Here is a 24,769-nt window from a genome sequence, read left to right on the forward strand (position 1 = left end):
AGAGAAGGAAACAAGCAAGAAGGAAAGGAGACAAGAGAAGAAAGAAGGAAGGAAACAGGATGGAGAGAAGGAAATGAGAGAGAGAGAAGGAAATGAGGGAGAGAGAAGGAAACGAGAGAGGAGAGAAGGAAACAAGCAAGAAGTAAATAGGAGAGGAGAGAAGGAAACAAGAGAGGAGAGAAGGAAACAAGCAAAGAAGGAAACAAGAGAGGAGAGAAGGAAACAAGAGAGAAGGAAATAGGAGAGGAGAAAAGGAAACAAGAGAGAAGGAAAGGAGACAAGAGAAGAAAGAAGGAAACAAGAGAGGAGAGAAGGAAACAAGAGTGGAAAGAAGGAAACAGGAGCGGAGAGAAGGGAATGAGACAGAAGGAAACAAGGAAAGAAAGAAGGAAACAACAGAGGAGAGAAGGAAACGAGAGAGGAGAGAAGGAAACAAGGGAGAAGTAAATAGGAGAGGAGAGAAGGAAACAAGAGAAGGAAATAAGGGAGGAGAGAAGGAAACAAGGGAGAAGTAAATAGGAGAGGAGAGAAGGAAACGAGACAGGAGAGAAGGAGACAAGAAAGGAAACAAGAGCGGAAGGAAGGAAACAAGATGGAGAGAAGGAAATGAGAGAAGAAGGAAACAAGAAAAAAAGAAAGAAGGAAATAGAGGAAAGAAGGAAACAACAGAGAAGGAAACAAGGAAGAAGTAAATAGGAGAAGAGAGAAGGAAACGAGAAAGAAGGAAACAAGAGAGGAGAGAAGAAAAAACAAGCAAGAAGTAAATAGGAGAGGAGAGAAGGAAACAAGCAAAGAAGGAGAAAAGAGAAGAAAGAAGGAAACAAGAGAGGAGAGAAGGAAACAAGAGAGAAGGAAATGAGGGAGGAGAGAAGGAAACAGGATGGAGAGAAGGAAATGAGAGAGAAGGAAACAAGAGAGGAAAAAAGGAAACGAGAAGGAAATCTGAAATTTCAAAAAATAAAGTTGTAATCTTTTGAGAATATTTTGAAAAGAAAATAATTTTACAAGAAGGAAAAGTCTGAATAATATGAAAAACTGGTGACTTTTGAATTTTTATGGATAGTTTCAGTTTTAGTATAATATTATATCAAGAAGGTTATTTCCTTTAGTTTTTATACACAGAGGCATGAAAAGGTTTGGGCCCCCTGGTCAAAATTTCTGTTACTGTAAATAGTTGAGTGGGTAGAAGATGAACTGATTTCCAAAAGGCATAAAGTTAAAAATTAACAAAAAAGGAAAAGGGCCCGAAACAAAAGTTCAGTCTCCCTGCATGGTCAGTACTTGGTAACGCCTCCTTTGACAAGTATCACAAGTATCTTGTAATGCTTTTTGTAGCAGCGAAGAGTCTTTCAGTTCTGGTTTGGTGGACTTTCGCCCATTCTTCCTGCTAAAGGCTTCTAGTTCTGAGAGATTCTGGGTCCATCTTGCCTGCACTGCTCTTTTGAGGTCTATCCACAGATTCTCCAGGATGTTTAGGTTGGGGGACTGTGAGGGCCGTGGCAAAACTTTCTGCTTGTCCCTCCTGACATAGTCCATTGTGGATTTTGAGGTGTGTTTAGGATCAGTATCCTGTAATAGAAGCCATCCTCTTTTCATCTTCAGCTTTTTTACAGACTCTGTGATGTTTGCTCCCAGAATCTGCTGGTATTTAATTGAAAATCCATTCTTCCCTCTACCAGTGAAACGTTTTCTGCAACACAAGCCCAAAGCATGATGATCCACCCCCGTGCTGAACAGTTGGAGAGGTGGTGTTCTCATGAAACTCTGCTCCTTTTTCCTCCCAAAATGCATCAGGCTTGTTGAGATGTTCCTTTGCAAACTTCTGATGCTGCATTTTGTGGTGAGGACGCAGAAAAGGTTTTGTTCTGATGACTCTTCCATGAGGGTCATATTAGTGCAGGTGTCGCTGCCCAGTAGAACAGCGCACCACCGCCCCAGAGTCTGGTGAATCTTCCCGAAGGTCTTTTGCAGTCAGACGGGGGTTTTGATTTTCCTTTCTAGCGATCCTACGAGCAGTTCTCTCTGTAAGTTTTCTTGGTCTTCCAGACCTCAACTTGACCTCTATCGTTCCCGTTAACTGCCATTTCTTACATTAGGAACTGAGGAAACAGCTTCCTGAAAACACTTTGCTATCTTCTCCTGCTTTGTGGCCATCAGTTATTTTAATTTTCAGAGCTAGGCAGCTGCTTAGAGGAGCCCATGGCTGCTGATTGTTGGAACAAGGTTTGAGGAGCCAGAGTATTTATAAAGCTTTGACATTTGCATCACATGGCCTTTCCTAACAATGACTGTGACCGAGCCACAGCCCTGACAAGCTAATTAAGGTCTGAGACCTTGGTAAAAGTTCTCTGAGAGCTCAAATCTCTTGGGGTGCTCAAACTTTTGTATGGTTCTCCTTTCCTTTTTTTCACTCTAAACTTGTACAAAACAAAAATAACAGACTAATCTGGTTTAAAATGTTGAAAAGAAATGTTTCCTCTTTAACTTTATTCCTTTTTGAGATCAGTTCATCTTCTACTCACTCAACTATTCACAGTAACGGACATTTTGACCAGGGGACCCAAACCTTTTCATGCCACTGTATATATATTATATATAGTGTATACATATATAAAAACAATGTGAATATAATGTAAAAATAAAAGATATCGATAGCTGATTGGTCAGAGTGTGAGCTGCGTTTGTGCTATGAGTCCAGCAGAGGGCAGCATTACACTGCAGCAGGATGAAAACCTGATGATTAAAACAACAACAACAATAATAATAATAATAATAATAATAATAAAAATAGTAAAACTACTGAGCTAAACATCTCAGCGGGTTCATGAAGTTCACTTTAAGACTTTGAGACACAAGGCTTGAACAGAATCTCATTTAATCACTGTTTCACCATCATATTGTCCAAAGTATGATGGAATGTTAGTACCAGTTATTTATTGATCATACTATATACTTTTGCTTAGTTCTGCCCAGCTGTACGTAGCAATAATTCCCAATAATAATTAATTTTAATATGAGTCATTAATCTGGATAAGCAGCAGAAAATTGATGCAAAAATGTAAATAATGTCCACAGAAGAATTTCAGATGAAGTCAGAGGTTTGGAGCAACAGTACTGGAGATTTTTCAGAAAATCATACATTTTATAACTGATGTTACTGTCAACAGCGGGCTAGAACAATATTTAAGTCGTGTGTAAATGAAATTTAAGACTTTTTCATTTCTTCATTTTATTTCCTTCATTTATATTTTATTTGAGGAAACTGAATTCAGTGCTTTTTAAGAGTTTTCAGGTCTTTAAATCCTGAAATATTCCACTGATGTAAGTGTTAAACAGCTGAGAGGTGAAGTCTTCTCACTGACTGAACCCATTCAGTTCAATTACTTGTACTGATGGATGGATTCAGTTAGTGAAAAGAAACAGATGGACTCTACTTTGAAACGAATAAGTATGTAAATCTAAAGTTACATATGTTAAAGACTAAAAAGCTTTTGCCAGATACAGTTCGTGCACATTATTCTTTATATTGGTAAAACTCAGATTTTAACGTGTCGATGAATCGCTGATCTCATGTTTCACCAAATCAATTCATTCTGATTTTGCACTTTTATCAATTCTGAATTATGTTTGAAAGGAGAAAACATTAAAAGTTCACACAATGTTCATGATAAAAACACACTGCAGACACACTGTTTGAGGGCTACTTTTATTTTGAAAGAATTGTTAAAATTAGTGTTTCAAAACAAATTTCCTGTGTGTGTGTGTGTGTGTGTGTGTGTGGGGTGGGGGGGGCACATTATCAAAATATAACAAATTTCTCATAATTTTTAGAGCCACTGATGGAACAAAACATCTGAGATATTAGTAATAAAGTTGTAATATTATTAAAATAAAGTGATCATTTTCAGAAAAATTTTAAATATGAGTATAAAGTCGTAATTCTGAGAAAAACTGAAAATGTTCTGAGAAAAATAAAACACAAATATCAAGTATTACAAGATATGGTTGTAATTTTACATAAAACTAATTTTTACAAAAGTAAAGTTGTAATTTAGTTGTAAAAAGTCTTAATTTTACGAGGAAAATTCAAAATACCTTAAGAAATAAAGTCATAACATGTAAAAAAAGGGTCAAAACGTTGTTTAACTAGAAACAGGCATAATATTTTGTAAATGAATCTGCATTTCTAGTTAACTTTTCTCCTTTTTTAAAACGAATTTTCTCTTTATTTTAAAATATTATATTTTCTCTAAATTAAGACATAATTTAAATAATATTACAACTTTTATCACTAAATATTTCAACTTTATTGTTGAAATCTCATTTAATTTTGTGGCTTCAACACTCAGAAAAACACAGAAAACAAACTAAACCGGACTGATTGTTAATAAAAAACAGCGGTCTGGTCCTTTAACAGTCACTCACAGCATTTTATCGTCCAATAAAGTTGAAATAAAAACGTCTGTTTCGAACATGGAAACATGCATTTATAAAGAGAAATAATTGAACTAAACTCTCTGAACTCTGATGGTTTGATAACAATCAGGTTGTTTCTGTCTTATTTTGTTTTTATAAAACTGGACATGAAGTGAAGGAGTGAAACAACATGAAAGAATATTGTTCCAAAGGTGGAATTTTGCTGATAAGACGATGAGGAACTCGTACCAAAGTTCAGATTCAGGATGTCGTTAAACTGCACACATGATTTTAAAAAGGACGAATCGAAAAAAAAAGAAAATTCAAAATAAATAAATAAGTTAAAAATTGAAATGTGTGTTTGGATTTTTTCTGAGAGCCAACTGGCAGAAATAAAAAATAAAAGCATGGTCACATTCTATCTTCACGGTTTCAGTTGTTTCTACATTTTAAGCTCTACGAGTCCAAGAAAGCGCAGCTGTAAGGACCATCCAATCAGATAGCTCCAGCCTCTGTTGCCGGGCAGGTAACTGCAGCAAAGGGACGAGTTTAGTTCCGAATACGATACAACAGCTGAGGCTCGTGGATAATGTAGTACACAGACCAAATTGAGGGGTAAAACATTAAAGTCTGATGCTGTGTCTCTGATAACACTCAGAGAGACCAGAATAATCATCAACAATTCACACAGTAAAAATAAAAACTACGTTTTCCCACAAAGAACACGTCAGAGTGGAACATTTTATCTAACGGTGATTCTCCTTCACTACAAACAGGTGATAGTTTAGATCAGATCTCAGATCTGTGCAGCATGCAGTCGTGTTTAAACCTTCACTCAATAAAACTGGTCAATAAGCTGATTATAGGAGGAGGCAGCATGTGGTCCCAAACACGTCTTCAACAGATTTTGAGTTTCTGTCTGCTGGATCGGATCCTTCAACACTGGAAAACACATTCACTCAACTGAACCGTACTGAAGAACAGCATTTTGACAACAAGACCTTTTCTTTCAATTGTGAATTGTACATCTCACAATACGAGAAAAAAGATGTTCTTGAAGAGGAGAATCTTGTAATTTTACGATAAATATCCTGTGACAATGAGACAAAGATCTCAGAATTATGAGACAAAGTACGAGTACAGAGTACGAGCAAGGTGAAGATAGCATAATCACCAGATAAATATCCCTTAATTACAAGGAAAGTCATGTAAATACAAGATGACGACTGCATGCTCCCCAGCAGCAGATCAGTCAATTAAAAGATCTTGTAACAATAAGAAGAAAACAAAAAAAAAAAATCACGTAATCACAAGGTACAAATCTTGTAATTGTGAGATAGAGTTTGCGTACATACGAGATAAAGATAGCATAAATTTAGGATAAAGATTGTGTAATCATGGGATAAACCTTGCATGAGTACAAGATAAAAATATTGTAATTGTGAGATATGGTGTAACTATAAGATGAAGATCTTGTAATTACGAGATAAATTACGCGATAAAGACTGCGTTTTTTCCGTCTGTTTTTTGTCTTGCTACTACACCTGCACGCTTGCAGCTAGAAACATGGTACCAAAGCTGAATGTTAATCATGTTTAGGGGATATGTGCTATTATCTTTGGTGCAGATTTCTGTAAAGGATGATTTTACATGGATTTTGTTTTGAACGGTTTGCTATGGGAAATGAGCAAAAACATGATGTAACATGATGGATATCCCAAAAAATATAATGGCTACAAACCTGAAACATGGTGAGCAGCTTCCCCATGCTTCTTGGCTTCACATTCTCAAATATGGTGGCAATAGCGCCACCATGTGGAGAGAAATTCGCTAAAAAAAATAATGCAAAATGTTTTGGGCATAGAAGAAAAATCAGTGGATGCTGCTGAAGAGACTGATTTAGGCCACGCCCATTTGTGTCAAACATTTTTCCGCCATTTTGAATTTTTTGCTAGACATACCTTTGACTCCCTGTACTACATCCTTCATCCAACCTTCACCAAACTTGGAACATACCATGTCTGTTCGAACCGAATGCTGCCCCCACGTTTGATCTGAGATATCAAGGTGTCGTTTTTACATGACTGGATAACAAACGTTTGTGGGTCTGGTCACATCAATTCAACCTGCTATAGGTCCTGAACGCTTCATCCAACTGCAGCCAAATTTGGCTCAAGTGTACAGACTGAGACCACGAATGAGACTGCGTTTCATGAGTTTCATGCATTTTTGCCACTAAAGGGCACTATAGTAAAAAAAAAACAACAAAAAACAAAAAACTAAAATTGCTTATTACAAATCGCTACTACTCCCATATAGTGATGGCTAGAAACATGGTTCCACTTTTAAAATGTCAAACATAACGAGGCCAAATTAGCTTGTAAATTGCTTGTTGATATCTCTTTACAGTTAGAGTTATTAATTTTTTTAATGAGCAGTGCATAAAATCACTAATATCTCAAAAACTGTAAAGGCTACAGAAATTAAACTTGACAGAGGACTGGCCACTGGTAAAATGCTTCAGACAGTCAAAAATTGTAACGATACAAACTAAAAGCTTTCCCATTGAAGACTGCCAATTATGGCTGGGTAAAAAATAATGAATAATCTTCAGTTGAATGATTAAAAAAATCGATTCTTAAAAAGATTATCTTTGTGCTTTTTCTCCGTGAATATTTGTGTTAATTGTTCAGTGCTTTTAATAAATGTATAATTTTCCTTTTTGGTTGCTTATTTTGGTCCAGTGTTGCTCCGGTGGTCCAAGTTCCAAGGATAAATTCTAAGAAGCACTTTTATTTTTATTAAATACTGGTATTTAACTAATGTAACTAAATATTGAATAATCACATCAAATCGGGACTTTTGAATTGAAACTGAATCAAACTTGGACACTAATGTTAATATAAAACTATTACCTCCTGCTAATGGTGATGGTCGTCAGCAGGCGAGCTGAGGATCCTGATCCAGCAGAGAGGAGGAGACAGGTAGTGACAGGTGAGAACCTTACGATAATGTCACAGAGGTGAAGAAAATTTAAAGGAAATCGTTTCTTACGTAAGTGACAAGAAATCTCATTCAGATACTGTCACTTTAACCGTTAAATGGACTTTCCCTCTCATCAACCGTCAGACTAACAGTGAGAGCGGCTGACAGATTTTTGAGAAAAAGTGTTCTTTCATTGGTCTGGTCTGGTCTGGTCGTAACCACGGCAACATTAAAAGTCTACTCCTTCTCCACCTGTTCAGGGGTGAGGTGGTCTTGGCTCAGAACTCGACCTTGCAGGCGGGAAAGGTCTCCTCCTGCATGGCCACGGTGCTGTTGCTCCCCAGCACGGTGATCAACAGCTCCCTCTGTCTGTCATGGGTCTCCTGGTACCACTCGTGCATCGCCAGTGAGTCAAATGTTGGAATCAGAGTCACCTGAGCACAGGTCAGAGAAACAGACCAATCAGGGAACATATCATAAGAAGGTGAAGACAACAAACTTCGCTCAGCGAATCCACTTACCTGGACATCCGGCCAGCTGCTCTTCCCTTCCAGCAGAGAGTCCAGGATCCTCCTCATTGAAACCTCCTTCACAGGATCGTCTCCGCTGACGATGTAATACGAGGAGCGAAGGCGTCTGAAGAACTCCAGGTCCACAGTTGAGGAGGCACTGCTGGACGGCAGGTAGGCCAGGTCCACATAAACCGCAGAACCCTCAGAACCTGCAGAACCTGCGACTTTGGAAGCTGGACACAAGTGAGAAGAATGAGATTATAACTTCACCCAATACATACCAGTTCCTCTAATGGCCACTAGATGGAGCCGAAAGACAAAATTGGCAGCGTTACATTAGTGGGAAAATTCCCACTAATGTAACAACTGGTCAGGAATTTTATACCCACAACACTAACATGACGTTACCCTGATCTTTATTTTTGTTGTAAAGAATTTGATAATTTTACCTCCTCGCGTTGCTAAAACAAGATTGGGAACAACTGTTTTGGACAGTTTAAGCTGTGTGAGAAGCCACAGAGGTGAGTTACTCCAAATCAAAGCCAGTACCGAGGTTGGGCTGTGCACAGTCATAAACAATATGAAAAAACAACATTTTAAAAAAGTCTAGTTGGAAAACAGTGAATTGAGACCAGCTGTGTCCTGTAAACTAAATTTAATTTGACTGGCAATTGTAGTTTATCCGGAATCTGATCAGCTGAATTTTTAGCCTAACTTACTTTCATACAATTCCACAAATTTCAGTGAAACTATATTTATTTCTTGTTTTAAGGAACCCTTGGGTCCTGTCTCCTGCCACTGCAATGGATACCATGAAACCAATAGACCTGGGTTCTGAAACACTGAAATACATTTTACACAGCAAACTGGGAAAACCCCTAATTCAGTTGAACCTGAATGTTTATTTTTGACCTTGGAGGTAGTTTAAGAAAACGACTCTCATCACAAGGTCCAACTTACTTGCCCCTTCCCCAAGCTTTCGGGTTCATGGTGAAGTTAGTATTAAGTATGGGGGAGATCATCACCCTTGTCCCTGTTCAAGAGCACTCTGAGTTGCACTCAGGGTCAACAGGTACAAAGAGTGGACGATGAAAATCCCAACAAACCTTGGACACTTCCAAATCAATGGGGACCACCGACTGTCAGGAGAGTCTTAAAGTCACAAGGTGTCAGGAATTATCAAAAATTAACAACCTGAAAGGAATACTATAGTAGTGTATGATGATGACCGGATGTGGCTGAAAACTTTGGAGACACCAAGTAAGTGGACCTTGTGGTCCGAACAGAACTGAAGAAGCCTTTTGGATGAGAGGCAAAATGTCTTCAAGAACTTCAAGCAAGTCCAGTTGCCTTTGCATAGCACTTACAGAATATGGAGTATTCTGCTTTGTTGACTGACAATGCAATGGACCCACAGACCGGAGTTAAGTTACCTACCAGTAGCAGAAAACTGATTTGGCAAAAACCTAGTAGATCACACTTGGTCCAACAATTGGTTGATCTGAAATTTCTTTAAGTGCACGGTAAGTATTTTTAGGACTATGCCTACCTGAGAATGGTAGTTTTGTTGTTCCAATTCTGGATCCACCAAGTGAATTTCGTGATGATGGCTTTGTGTCGAGGCTGGAGGTCATCTTTAGTGACCCTGTAGAACTGCCAGCCTTGGACTTTGCGTTCTGGGCTGTGGTACTTCCAGAGGTTACTTTCTGCATCAGACCTGATGGTTTCTTGGCTTTGGCAGCTGAACTTTTCATACTCTTGCTTGATCCATCAGCATCTGCGTCAGCCATACAGGCTCCAGGCTGGGGTGGTAATGGGGGCAGATCCTTAACTGGGGCTGGTGGTGGGTCGTGAGAGGAAAGCTGCCCTGCCCTGTGGGTGTACTGCAGAGTAGTATGATCTTGTGGATGAGTGGGTGGAAAGATACTACTGGAATCATCATCAGATTCAATGTCTGCAGTGATGGAAGGACAGTCCTCTGTACCAGGGGGGACATCAGAGTCTGTGGCCGTAGGGCAAGAGTCGCTAACTGATGTGGGTGGAGTTTCCTGGCTATAGGCTGAAGGGCATTCGCTGCTGCTCTTATCCTGGGAGTGGTTGTTGTTAGAGATGTCTGGTGAGATATCAGTGGCAGGACCGGGGCTGACATGCTGCTGATGGTTCTCTGGGGTCTTGGGGTGCTGGAACTCACAAGGTGAAACCAGACACAGATCAACATCATGTGGAACATCTGAGGTCAGCTCTGACATCCCATGGATGTGCTCTTCTGATCCATTTCTACAACGCCCATTATGGGATGAATTCAGAGGTAGGACCATCCCTGTGTTGGAGTCACAGTCACTAAAATGTCCATTGGAGTACACTCTATCTGCTATGGGACCTTTGGGTGACATTGCAGTAGGTGGCACCACTTGCTCTAATGAAACTGACAGGGATTCATCAACCTCTGTAGAATGAGGCGAACCAACCTCGGCAGGCATGGATGTCATGGTGGGAGAGGAGTCTGGCAACATGTCCTTGAAAGGACTGAGAGTCAGAAGGCTGGACTGTTTATCCTGAGAGGATGTGGAATTTTCCAGCCCCTCCCTCATGGAGCTCAGATCTGAGGTCCTACAAGAACCTCCCTGGTTGTAATCCTCAAAGCCTAGACTGGACCCTCTCGCCCCAAGGCTGCTGTCCTCACCCAAACACTGAATGTCCTCTTCAGGGGACTGATGGAAAGGGGTATGTCCTGCACTGTTAGGGGCTGAATCTGCAGGAGAGACCAGCTCCAGAGTTTTCTCCTCTGAGCTTGCACAGAGCCCATCTGGTCCATTTTTCAGGGATCCTATGACTGGCTGGTACGCAGTTGGAGTAAGATCAAAGTTAACACTGAGATCACTTTTTGGTGTTTTGGCGAGAGGCGAAGAGGTGGCGGCCATTTCCTGGTTCACCTCCATACAGCGGAACATTTCAGGACTCTCTACTGTCAATGTATGGTTCCCATTGGCCTCTGCCCCATCAGAATTCATGACTGCCATGGCCTTTTGTAAGCTGTTGCCACTGTCATCTTCCAATCGAAGTCTTTCAAATTCAGCTGACATGTCTTCAGGTGTTGACACCTTGGAGCGATCAGCTTCTTTCTGGTTTTCCTGCTCCTTTGAACCCGGCTTACCTTTGGTGCCTTTGTTCAGAGTGTCTCTCTTTTGAAGAGTCCCATCTTTCTTTAGAGTCCCACTCTTGCCCAAAGCTTTTTTTAGTTCTGTGCTTGTTGCTGATGAAGCAGCACTTGTTGTTTTCTTCACTTCTTTAACGACCAGTTTTGTTGTTTTCTTCTCCTCTGTCTTTACATCCCTCTTGCTGTCTTTTTTTGGTTCAGGTTTAATGTCTTTCTTTGGTTTTGTACTTAGAGTTTCCTTCTTTACAGTTTCTTTCTTTTTCTCTGCACTCTCTTCATTCTTTACAACAGCAGCAGGAGCCTTCTCGTCCTTCTTTTTCACTTCCTTTTTCTCTTCTTTAGACATGTCTTTCTTCGGGACAAGTTTTTCAGCAGGTTTCGGTGGCTTTGATTTAACATCTCCATCCTTTAATTTGTGCTTTTCTTCCCCATCCCTCTTGTCTTTTGGTGCAGTATCACTTGCTGCCTTTGGCTTGGTTTTCACCTCATGTTTTTTGACATCTACTCGTCCAAGCTTGTCTTTCTGTAAGGCACTGCTGGGTCTGAAGTCCTTAGAATGGGACTTAAGGCTTTCCCGACTCTCTGCTCGTTTTGGTTGTTTCTCAGCTTTGGACGTTTCTAGGTCCTTCAAACACACTGATGGATGTTTGAGGAAATCTAAATGTTTAAGTTTCTCAAGTCCATCAAGAATTTTGGTCTGTGGCGTGCACCCTGGGAAAAGGACACGAATGATCTTCTCCTGAGGGCTGGATGGATGCCAGACCAGCAAAGCACAAATGGAAACAAGGCATGGTAGTGGAAGATTTGAGCCCTTTAAATTTGATCCGTTGTTTGGCCAAATCTGCATTAAAGCTTCAAGTTCTTTACTTCCACTGACTGGATTCAGTGTGTACAGCTCCAGACGGCCGACTCCCATCTTTTGAAACAAGATAACTGGTTCTATAATGGGTCCGTTAAACCGGCTAAGAGGTTCAGGTTTGATTGCCAGTCTTTCTAAGTGCTGCAGAGTGAGCGCCACCTGGTCACAGCTCCGCAACTCACTAGGATCTCCCTGATTGGACTTTAATCTGTCAGGAACATTGAGGAAAACCACCCCGATCTCTGGAGAGATGAGGTTTTTCATCCAGTCCTCGTCAGTCTGAGATCCAGCAGACTCTTCTTCCTGCTCAGCTACTTTCCTCAGCAGCAGACTGTTCAGCCCGGGGAGATTGTCGACACCGATATGGGTCAGGAGTACCGAATCAATTCTGTCAAGGTGTCGAACCAGTTTCCAGAAGCACGAGCGGAAGTCAGAGCCGCCGTTCACCAGGACGTTAAAACCGTTAACAGCAAAGAAAGCAGAGTCTCCCCTCCCACCGGGGAAGATGTAGCAGCAGGGCCGAGAGAGTTTCAGGAACCCCACAGTGCTTGGCGGTTCCAGGAGGTCGAAGGGCGACTCAGGCTCAAGCGCCTCGGAGAGGTACTCAGTGAACTCCTGCAGACCCTCCATTTCTGGGAGGATGGTGGGAGGGTTGATCTGGATGTTTATGAAGTCTTGAAGGTTGTGTTTCTCCAACACGGATTCCTTCCAAAGACCGTAGTTTGGACAGCTGAGCGTGAGGCTGGCCTTGACCATCAGGTCTGCTGAGCTCAACAACTCTCCAACCTATCAAAACACAAAGAAATTACATGTTTATGAACGATAATAATAATAATAATAATAATAATAATAATAATAATAATAATAATAATAATAATAGGCATTCTTATTCTGAATATTAAAAACAGTAGTTAGTCATGGTCAAATTCCTGTGTAAGTGCAATGAAAATAGCAGATCAAACATGCACTACATTAAATTCATCACTGCCTTAAAAAGAACAACAGACTGATAGGTTCTAACCTCCTCATCAGCAAATATGTGGATGAAGTCATTTAGAGAGAAACAGCCTTTCTGTAACACAATGTCTCCGGTCTCTTCGACACACTGACCGGCCAGAACCAACAGTTTGTGTCGAGATGAATCAGAGACCAGCCGCCGGACCTGAACAAACAGGTAACACTTTTATAAGTTATTACACTCTTCAGGTCTTTCACAGATGGTGACCTGCAGGAATGTGATAAAATCAGTTCTGCAGATTATTCCAGTTTAGAGCAGCTCACATTGATGAACACAGTGCAGATACAGCACCTCTGCAGCTCAGGAGGATTTAAATGATGTGGAACAGAAGGAACTAATGATGTTACACATTCAGACACATGATGTCAACCACAAGCTGAATCTAATCTGTTCCACAGATAATAAATGTGACACTCTGACCCATTTCATTGCGTTTTCTGAGGAGCAAGGTAATGCTTTCATATATATATAAGCCAATTTGACTTTATGACAGCTGATATGAATCAATCAAGTTTTATTTCTACCTTTGTTTCCAACCTGTTCTCACCTCTGAGCAGACAAAGTCGTGAGCTGGATTCACCACAACCTGAGTGTCCAGGACATCTCCACTGTGCTGCAGAGTACGCTGACCTGCAGGAACAAAACACATCATCTCGTCAGAAACCAGACTAACAACCAATAAAACTAAACAGGGTGACATGACAGCAGCTAACCAGCCATCACTTAGCTCCCTCTGAACTTTATATACATGAATGCGGGTATATTTTTCCCATGTTGACTCCAGAAAGAGAAGGTGTTTTGCTGGTGACTGTTGATGGAGATCCAAATAAACAAACAGGCAAACATTTAGCTGGAAGGGAAACTTAAGGACAGCACACACCGGCAGCGTATGATGTGTGTCCAAAAGTCTATTGTTTTATGGGCTGGACTGATGGGTTGGTTAATCAGTGAGTGTCCTTACATGTGCACTAGTATCCTGGATATGATCATGTTTTCCAAGCTATGTGTTGTGCATATAAACATGTAATCCTGACTTCAGAATCTGGATATGCTACTCTGATAGAAAATAATGTTTTTGATTAATTGTTCAGTCTATAAAACATCAGTTTTCCAGATCCAACTTAACATCTTCAGGTGTCTTGTTTTGTCCGACCAACAGTTTTAAAACCCAAAGGGATTAAGTTTACAACAGAAGAGGATGGAGGAAACCTGGCAAATATTTGAATTGAAGAAGCTGTAGTAAGAGAATTTTCACACAAAACGATGAATCAATTATCAAAATAGCTGCCAATTAATTTACTGTCGATCGAGCAATCGATTAATCGACTAATGGTTGCAGTGCCGCAGGATACTATAGCCTTTAAACACCCGGTCCAGGTTTCTCTGTTGGTACAGAATATGGAGGATGAGACAGACCTGAAAACTAGATACTGCCTTTTACTTGTCTAGGTCCAGGGGCCCATTGTCTAATTATCCATCCATGTCTAGACCCAGATGAGTGGCAGAAGGTTGATGGAGGGATGAACTCATTTTATAAAAGACTTAATTTTTTAAAACAAGTTTTTTGTCTAATATGAGTGGATGAGCTTCCTCAACTGTCTCCTGACTGTAAAAGCTATAACAAACTTTACAGTTAACAGAAGGAGAGAAAAATTATTTAACACCTTTGTAAATGAAATTTTAAACTTTTTAAAACCTTTTACAGCCTCTTTTTGAGAGAAGTGAATTTGATGCTTTTTAAGACTTTTGAGGACCTGTTACTCCCCTGACTTTAAATCAAAATCCAGGGTCAAGATTTAACAGACACAGGGCCGAGGCCAAATATTGTCAAAAAATGTCCTATCTCTCAATGTTAAGGAAAGTGATAGAAAATTCCTGGATCTGCCCCAAAATGTTATGGGTCCTTCCCTAGCTCAGGCCCCGTCCCCCCACCAAGTTTGGTGCAGATCGGTTCAGTACATTTTACGTAATCCTGCTGACAAATAAACAAAACCAACAAACAGACACGGTTGAAACAGAACCTCCTCGGCGGATGTAACAATTGAATGAGCCAAAATAGGCAGGAAGCATCAGTTCTCAGACTCAAAGATCTTTACTGAGATGCTTAAGTTTTCCTCTAACAGCTGGAACATCTGTTCAGCTTCTGATCAGAAATCAGTTGCATAATCTGGACTTTAGTGGTTGAACTAGTCTCTGGTTAAACTAGTTACCAGCACTAACTCTGTTCTAATGGCCTAAATACTGACCTATCCGTCTCGGCTGACCTTTGACCCAGAGCCGACAGGAGGTCCTCTGTTTCCTTCCTGTCAGCTGCTCATGTGGTTACCATGACAACAGCTGCAGAGGTGGTTATGAAGTGAACAGAGTCTCTTCTCTCTCGGAGATCAATCGATTTGTTTTTCCTCCTCGTTATCAATTTTCTGATGACTACATAGACATTAACAAAATATTGGGGGGGGGGGGGCTTGTACTGTTATCTTTGTGAGGACCAATTTCAGTTTTAAACTATCATTGTGAGGACATCTCTGCCCTGTGAGGACATTTTGGCTGCTTGAAGGTTCAGACTTGGTTTTAAGGTTCAGGTTAGAATCAGGTTTAGGTTTGGGGCCGCCAATGTATGATGTCATTGGGGATTCCTCACAGGTACAGGAAGACAAATATGTGTTTGTGTGTAATAAGTGTATGTCTGTGTTTTAGTGTGTGTGTCTGCCTGCAGGCTGTTCAGCAGAGTCTCAGCTGACTGTGTTTATGTATTTCAATCAGACAACAAACTGTCTGCTAATGGGCGCACACACACGCAAACACACAGTTTTTAGAACAACTTTTTCTCAGTCTGAGAAAAAGATTTCATCATCCCTCAGAGAGATTTTGACCTTTGACCTAAGTGATGTTTTCAATCCACGTTTCATGACCAAACTTTTTCCGTCCTCCGCTTTGCTGGGAATAATCAAATGCTCCTACATACTCTGTGTTTTGATTTAACTGAACATTTCAGACTTACTCACTCACAGTAATTCATAGTTTAATGTCAACACAAAAAAAAAGGCACAAATGAGTGAGTGGGGCAGAAAAAGGTGAGAAAAAAAAAAAGTAGCTGACAATCATACAAACTACAATACTGAATAATGTCCTGTTAATGTCACAGTCTCTTTGGATGCATTATGACGTTGACAAATTGAGTTTAAATGAACTTTTGTCACTAAAAATGGTAGAAAATCTGTGCTGTGACACATACAAGTGCCTGAGAGAGTTCTGCTGCACTCTCCAATGGAAATACTGGACTTCATTCCTCTGCAGAGAGTCACACTTGTGCTTTTGGTATGAAAATCCTGAGACAAAAATTCAGTTCCAGCCCCCAGAACCTGACCGTTTCCAGACTGAGGGTACAGAGACAGTTCAAGCTTACTGACCTTTATCTTCAAAACCAGTCAGAATGAACCACAATGGAAACTAAATTAAAGCTACAGTAGCATGAGAAGGCTTGGCCCCCCTGGTCAAAATTTCTGTTACTGTGAAGAGTTGAGTGAGTAGAAGATGAACTGATTTCCAAAAGGCATAAAGTTAAAAATTAACAAAAAAGGAAAAGGGCCCGAAACAAAAGTTCAGTCTCCCCTGCATGGTCAGTACTTGGTAACACCTACTTTGACAAGTATCACAAGTATCTTGTAATGCTTTTTGTAGCAGCGAAGAGTCTTTCAGTTCTGGTTTGGTGGACTTTCGCCCATTCTTCCTGCTAAAGGCTTCTAGTTCTGAGAGATTCTGGGTCCATCTTGCCTGCACTGCTCTTTTGAGGTCTATCCACAGATTCTCCAGGATGTTTAGGTTGGGGGACTGTGAGGGCCATGGCAAAACTTTCTGCTTGTCCCTCCTGACATAGTCCATTGTGGATTTTGAGGTGTGTTTAGGATCAGTATCCTGTAATAGAAGCCATCCTCTTTTCATCTTCAGCTTTTTTACAGACTCTGTGATGTTTGCTCCCAGAATCTGCTGGTATTTAATTGAAAATCCATTCTTCCCTCTACCAGTGAAACGTTTTCTGCAACACAAGCCCAAAGCATGATGATCCACCCCCGTGCTGAACAGTTGGAGAGGTGGTGTTCTCATGAAACTCTGCTCCTTTTTCCTCCCAAAATGCATCAGGCTTGTTGAGATGTTCCTTTGCAAACTTCTGATGCTGCATTTTGTGGTGAGGACGCAGAAAAGGTTTTGTTCTGATGACTCTTCCATGAGGGTCATATTAGTGCAGGTGTCGCTGCCCAGTAGAACAGCGCACCACCGCCCCAGAGTCTGGTGAATCTTCCCGAAGGTCTTTTGCAGTCAGACGGGGGTTTTGATTTTCCTTTCTAGCGATCCTACGAGCAGTTCTCTCTGTAAGTTTTCTTGGTCTTCCAGACCTCAACTTGACCTCTATCGTTCCCGTTAACTGCCATTTCTTACATTAGGAACTGAGGAAACAGCTTCCTGAAAACACTTTGCTATCTTCTCCTGCTTTGTGGCCATCAGTTATTTTAATTTTCAGATCTAGGCAGCTGCTTAGAGGAGAACATGGCTGCTGATTGTTGGAACAAGGTTTGAGGAGCCAGGGTATTTATAAAGCTTTGACATTTGCATCACATGGCCTTTCCTAACAATGACTGTGACCGAGCCACAGCCCTGACAAGCTAATTAAGGTCTGAGACCTTGGTAAAAGTTCTCTGAGAGCTCAAATCTCTTGGGGTGCTCAAACTTTTGTATAGTTCTCCTTTCCTTTTTTTCATTCTAAACTTGTACAAAACAAAAATAAAAGACTAATCTGGTTTAAAATGTTGAAAGGAAATGTTTCCTCTTTAACTTTATTCCTTTTGGAGATCAGTTCATCTTCTACTCACTCAACTATTCACAGTAACGGACATTTTGACCAGGGGACCCAAAGTTTTTCAGATACATGCCACTGTATCTGAAATCTGCAGTAACACGCTTGTCAGACATAAAGTCTGTCAAAGTGTCACCTGTCTGTAAACAAACAAACACAGGAGTCTTTTCTTTCCTCTCACCTCGGACGTCTTCTGACAGGAAGGCAGAGTGTCTCGACACAAAGAGTTTCAGCTGCTGATCCAGAACAGAAACATCCAGATCTACAGGCCAACACCGCACACCTAAAACACACAGACATAGAATAAAATACAAATAATTTAATAACGATAATAATTTAGTTTGCTAGATGAGATAAAAGCATAGTTTCTGCCGTGAACTCTGGTTAATATCATCCATCCTGGAAACATCTCTTCTCCCTTGTTTGATGACTCCACTCCTAATGTCCCAGAAATCCACTTGGTCTGCATCATTAAGGACTTAATTCATTCATAATTTCTGTTGGGAGGAGCGAGGAGCATGAAACAACTTTAGCATGAAACCACTCACATCTTACACTGAACACTGTTGCTGCTGCTTTTACACTGCATCATCACAAAACCCAGGTTTTATACCGGGACAAATAACAAAACCAGCTTTTAGACTTGTTTCTGAATCACCATCATGTTAAGATGGTGTACATGTGTTAACTGTAGGTGATTTCTAACTGTGAGACAATATGTGTTTCTGATGAGCAGCAGACGAGCTCCAGCTGAATTCTGAATGGATGATGAAAAACCACGTCTCTCACATACTCCACGTTACACCGCTGAATAAATCTGAAAAAACAGAGACAGTCTGGAAAATCTGTGAGTGTGAAATATGCGACTGACGACCTTCAACAAGTCGCCTCTTGTTGATCACATCTAGAACTGCCCTGAACGCCTCGAAGCTTCGAAACCTCTACTATTGCCATGGTAAGCGACGTTCAAATCAGTATTCTAATGCATTCATTATTAGTTATTCTCAGACAAGGACATTTAATCTTAGTGACAGTTCTGTGCATCACAGCTCTCATCTAACGTCACCAGCACTGACACTGGGAACGTGAAACATGACCACGTGACAGACTTACAAGTTACAGCCACGCCAGCAACATGTGGTAAAAGTCAAGTGCTGGAGCAACTCCCGGATTCACGAAGACGATCCCCAATGAGTCGAGTGGCAGATTTGACAAAGGAAACAGGCAGATCACAAATCTACAGTGAGTACGTCACATCCCCTTTAAACTGGCAGTAACAGCTGAGCCGTCGCTGGTGCTAGTGCGAGCCACATGCTGACAAAGTATTTCAGCCTCTCAAAAATGAGGATTTCCTGTCTTTATTGGTTTTCTGTCAATTTTAACTGAATCTCTTTGGGTTTTCTCACAGACTGTGAGAAACTGAGATGGACATTTCTCTCTATTTTCAGACATAATTAATAGAGAAAATGATCGGTAGATGAATCAATAATGAAAATAACGATTAGGTACAGCCCTAGCTGAAGTCCGTCTGGGACCAACTACGCAGCAATTTTCTATCTTACTTCATAGCTGAAAGATGAACCGACTTATGCATGTTGTGACTTTACCGCTCATGATTAATATTCAGGATAAACTGTAGGACTTTTTTGTTCTTTTTGTTAGTTCAGCGTGTCTCTAAGATCATGTGCGTGTTTCCTTCATCACACTGACTGTGTGTTCAGCTGTTCAGTGAATCAGCAGTTTTCATCATGCATAACTCAGGCTGTTCCTGTCTGATAATCAGAGTGTGACTGTAGAGAATCCATCAGCTGAGAAAACTCATCATGTAACTACTAAGTCACAGAGGTGAAGATCATCAGAGACTGACACACATCATCTCCGATGTGAGTTTCTATTAACATCACACTGATATCAGCCTCAAAGTGCAACAACGGCTCCATTTCCTGAGGGGCTGAAGAGGGCCAACACACCCCCAAAAGATTCTGGTCAATTCCACCACCTCGTGCCTACAAGAGTAAATGAAAATCATACCACTGCTGTTCCAAAGTAAAAATGTGTGCACTCGTCCGTGTGTTGCATCATCTGCAATCACTGTCTACATTTTCTAACGACAGCAATAAGCGCACGAAGAAGCAAAACAATGCAGGTCTATTCCCTTTCAACAACTAAAACCTTATTTAGGCAGAGCCTCGGTATAAACCACCAGGTGGCAGTATAAGATAATGATCATGAGATCATGACAACATTTAAAGGGCTCGATCTACTTAGATTTACCAAAAGTTCGGGTTGGGAGGGTAACGTCATATTCAGATGTCCCATCAGTCAAAACCAGTTGTTGAGTCCATCCTTCAAAACATCAGGACTCACGCATTCGCTTATTGAAGTATGCAGGACGCGAAAAGTTAAATTCACATCTATTTATTAAAATACAGCAGAGTCTTAAAGACTGAGGCTGCTCACGGAGCTCTGGGCCAGACTGTGCGTCCCTGACAAGCATACGGCATCCACATCAGTTCACGGAGTCTGAGAGACTAGTCTCCCCCTGGTCCAGCAGGTATCAGGTTTAAACATAGTAAATAACATCATCTTCTAATTGGCTGAGACCTCCGTCACTCCTCAGGTACGTGCCTCCCTCGTACGGACGTTTCCCTCTGGACATGATGGACTCTCCCCATTTAACGACTTATCTGTAGAAAAAGACGAGACACGGGACCCAAGGACAGTTTTTCACATTGTCCTGCCGTTTCCACATAAGGGGTCGTTTTTCACCTGTAGACAACCATGTGTCTTTGGGTTCCTTCTTTACAGAATAACACCTCTGGTCAGTACCAGCACCTGAGTGTAATAAGCACCACAAGCCGCTTTCTTTTAGTCTCATAACCAGATAATTTATAAAAACACATAAAAATAACCCTTCACAGTCTAACTGGATGATTTCATGCCACAGCCTCAGGTGTTTCACAAAATTACAGGCTAGTAGCTACTACAGGTACTGTCACAAGAGGCGAAACGAGTGTGATATTCCTTCTGGAAATACCTGGACTTGAACATTTTAGCATGCTTTAAATTCATGAGACGTAGTATGGAGATAGGTTTGGTTATGCCAGACCACCTCCAACTTGCTGACGCTGTGAGTCATTTCTGAGTCTCTAGCGTTGGCGCTGGTCTTACTTCCAACAAACAAATCGATGATGCTGGCTTGTCGGCGGCGGTGAGCTGAATACCCGGTGAGCCCTGCCTGCTTTACAGAAGAGGAGAGTTCTCCTACTCACCTCTTCAACTCCAAACCAGACTATTTTCCTTGTTTCAACTGTAGCAGCAGAAACTTTCTTTGCCGTCTTACTCGCTGGTTGTGATGTTGGTGACTGTCCCGGATTTGTGTTGCTTTCTTCAGTAACACTTGGAGCTTTTTTAATGAGGCACAGGTCCATCGCAGCAGCCAAGTTCACTCCTGTTTTCGGTCCAAAAACAGACTGAAAACAGTCTAAGAATCGGCCAAAAAACAGAATGAAGACAGGCCAAAAAAGTCTGTTTTAAATTGATTTGATTTGAATGGAACTGTCTTGGTCAGAGGACCCACTTGAAGAGGCAAAATTAATCCCGGCAAACGTTCCACGATTAAGTCAACTTTGCTGATCTTTGCTGAATTTTGACCGGTGAATTTGTCCTGTTGAGCAATAACAAACCGTCTGAGAACCAGAGAGTCAAAAACAGAGGAAGCTGCCGTAGCTTATTATCTGCGCGCCATCATCCAGTTTTATTGAAGCTGCTCCAACGGGCTCTAAACTGCTGCTGTGACTGCAGCTGACCTGAAAGGCCATTCATGACACTGTCTGAAGAAGGACACATCACAACGGACTCCGCCCTGAGTACAGACTGTTTAGCACAGTTGAATGCTGGGAGGCTGCAGGAACCACAGAGCTGCAACTTAAGATGATATTAGATTCTCCTGTTTGTTGTAATTAGGGAAGTAAGGGTCATCTAGCCCCTTCTGCTGCACTGGTTAGATTTCTGGTCACACTGACGTCACCGGTCATCATTTACAAAAGTAACTAAACTAATACGCCATTATACTTCAACAACATGTCCTTGTGGCCTAGACATCACATGTGGGGAAGTCGCTGTGCCTCTGCCAGCCCTACAGGCTTATTACACAATTTATGAGAAACTCTTTACTATGAGAAGAAAACTCAATACCGAGAAACCGAGTCCAGATTAGGAAGAAAATGTTTAAAATCCTCCTCAGTCTTCAGCCTCAGTGTGAATCCAAGCTGAAGTAACTGAGCTGCATTATTCATCATGTTCAGCACAAACAGCAGCAGATTGAAGATGAAACAGTGACGCTGTTTACATAAATATCCTGGTTATGTGTTGTGCCAGTAAACTTCTGATCTTGGTGTCAGAAACCTGGATATGTTAACTTGAGTACTCCAAAGAAAACCAGGATCCCTCCTTGTTCCCTACTATCTCTGTCAGGTTAACTGACTCCTCCTCAGCAAACAGGAAGCTGAAAATATTTAGTAACACCATTTCCTCTTTTGTCTTTCAGCAACCAGAGTAAAAAACAGCCTGAGCAGATACAACACACTGAACAGAGGACAGCTTGTAAACCAGACTGTAAACTAGACAGAAGACAGACATTAAACTGGCTGAAAACGAGCTGTAAACAGAATGAAACAGGCTGAAAAGGAGACTAAAAGACAATCTGAAAACAGGCTGAAAAATGACTGAAAACAGGCTGAAAGCAGGCTAGGAATACGGTAGCTTGGAGAAACGCAGTACACTGCCTGAATACACAGCTCTAACACGTCGTTGTTCAGTCAGAGCAGGAAAATAGTTTTGACCTCAACACTGTTGAAGGTCTACAGATACGTCCGAGGTCATGTCTGTGCTCTTTCTGGTGGTTTGGGAGGTTTTTTGGACTAAAATTGTCTGTTTTAGGTTGGAAATTAATGAATGAAAGGAGGAGTCAGTGATTCTGGAGAAAGAGAAAAAGAGAGAAAAGAGGAGAAAAAGTTGATATTTGAACTCAACGGCAAAACAAATACACCCCGCCCAGTGTATCCCTGAGGGCTTTACACAGCCATTAGACCAGCACTTTGGGAGATTAAATTTACTGAAAATTGAATTACACAAATGAAGAAAATGTTATCAAATTAAATCAGAAAACTTGTCTCTGGCTCTGCCGTGTTTTTGTCAAACACTTGAACCTTGAAGAAACTCTCTGTTTGCAGCTCTTTATGGTGATTTTTAATCTGAACCACTGGATTAACCCCTGCTCCTTCATCACAGGGATTTGTTGCTTTTCCTTGTGTTGGGCTCTGGGATACTTTCACAGCACAGAAGTATTTTCTGACACTTTATAGACGTAATAATTACTCAGAAAAAGTATTGACCGATGACTTGATAAGGAAAATACTTGATTCCACTGGACCTGAGTGTTATTAACAGTTTCCATCCAGACAATAACACTGTGATTATGTATCATCAGGGAAACCTGATCCAACAGTGTGACCATGTATATGAAGCTAATGTGACTCTACTGACTGCAGTCTGATCCCTCTACTGGATTCTACTGGATTCTTAAACCAGTCACGTCATGAACACCTGCGCTGGTTATTTACAGGTAAATAATGAGAAGGCTCACTCGGTTAACGCGTGGCAACCAACTGAAGGAGTTAAGATGGTGAAATAAAGGTCAGGCTGCTGTTTTATTCAGGTGTCTGTGTCTGACAGGTAAACTACTTTTACAGGAAAATAAAAAACATCCGGTGGGTGGGGGATTTTCAAAATAAGGGCCTCTCCAGGTGGGAACAACGCCGCGACTTCTGACAATACCGAAAATTGATTAAGTTTTAAATAAAAACTGTAAACACAACAGCTATTAACACACACAAAAAAAATCTATTCTCGCATCATAATCTTCCAACGTGAGGTTTCCGTGAATTAACTGTTTAGACAATGTCACAACAACATTTAGATCCATTTCACCTAAAACCCCACCAAACGGCGGGTCCACGGAGCCGAACCCTGCCCTGAGCAGGACAGGATGTCCCACATCCTACCAGGCGGACGATGCGACCACAACCGACTCCCGTGGAAAATACGCATCTGCAGCGGGTGTATCCTCATTTTACCGCCCCGCTGTTTAGTAAGAAAGGTTATAAATAAATGAATAAGAAGCGGAAAGAGGAAACTAGCTACGGCGGAGCGGCCTCGTTAGCCTGGTGACGATCGCGTTATTTGGTCAGCGTCCGAAATTCGTCTGTTTACCCGCAGGAAGTGTTTTAAAGTGTAGTTTTCACGGTTTCGGTGGCACCCTGAGCCCGGGACATGATTAGGTGTTAAAGCCCGGAGTGAAACCGGAGGACAAACCGAGCGGACGCGTCTCTTTATAACTGTTTGGACACAACACCAGCAGCGACGTTAGCTCCTTTTTACGGGTTTTATTGTGAAAGGCCCCGCGGACTTCCCGCCCTGTGGACCGCGGCAGCAGCTCGGTGTCCGGTCCTGCGGCTCCACTGCCGGTTACTTTCACCACAACTCACCTGATTCTATCTGTCGCAGCAGCCGCTCCAGCAGGCCGGCGGGCCGCAGCGCTCCCACCACCACCAGCACCGAGTAATCCGCCGCAGGCCGGGAAGAACCGGCAGAAGAACCGGGACCGCCGCCCCGCTCCGTCGCCGCCATCATGGCATGGATGGTCTACCGATGACGTCACCGGGTCACTCAAACAGACCACGCCCCACTCGGATCAGAGGCGGGGACACGTGACAACTGGCGGCCAATCAGAGAGGAGAGCTGGGCAGCCAGGAGATGGCCATTCACAAGAGAGGGGTGGTTCAGGTGTTGCTTAGGAGAAAGGAGCACCGACATCGTGTTTAAACTCCGGAGCTGAAAATAGATCGGAAACATTTTAATTAATTAATGTGAATAAATGTATTTAACTTTTATAAAAGAAATGTTTTAA

The 24,769-nt window shown here is 41.6% G+C and overlaps 1 protein-coding gene across 1 annotated transcript; it reads right to left on the reverse strand.

Moving 5' to 3' along the window:
• Window positions 1-4,300: 4,300 nt before the first annotated feature.
• Window positions 4,301-24,489, reverse strand: map1sa (microtubule-associated protein 1Sa). Its single transcript, XM_040128438.1, has 7 exons — window positions 24,348-24,489; window positions 17,981-18,082; window positions 13,495-13,577; window positions 12,951-13,091; window positions 9,463-12,715; window positions 7,923-8,146; window positions 4,301-7,835 (listed from the first exon to the last, which is right to left on the reverse strand). The coding sequence occupies exons 1-7, from the start codon at window positions 24,487-24,489 to the stop codon at window positions 7,680-7,682; spliced, it is 4,101 nt and encodes a 1,366-aa protein (XP_039984372.1). The 3' UTR covers window positions 4,301-7,679.
• Between the last annotated feature and the right edge of the window lie 280 nt (window positions 24,490-24,769).

This window comes from Xiphias gladius, chromosome 6 (assembly GCF_016859285.1).
Source record: "Xiphias gladius isolate SHS-SW01 ecotype Sanya breed wild chromosome 6, ASM1685928v1, whole genome shotgun sequence".
Classification (NCBI taxonomy): Eukaryota; Metazoa; Chordata; class Actinopteri; order Istiophoriformes; family Xiphiidae; genus Xiphias; species Xiphias gladius.

Bases quoted from the DNA above. Each gene is read 5' to 3' on its own strand.
- map1sa (XM_040128438.1), bottom strand. From the start codon at position 24,489: ATGGCGGCGACGGAGCGGGGCGGCGGTCCCGGTTCTTCTGCCGGTTCT. The intron at 18,083-24,347 runs GTGAGTTGTGGT...TGTGTGTTTTAG, and splicing joins GCTGCGACAGATAGAATCAG to GTGTGCGGTGTTGGCCTGTA. The intron at 13,578-17,980 runs GTGAGAGGAAAG...TTGTTCCTGCAG, and splicing joins CCTGTCAGAAGACGTCCGAG to GTCAGCGTACTCTGCAGCAC.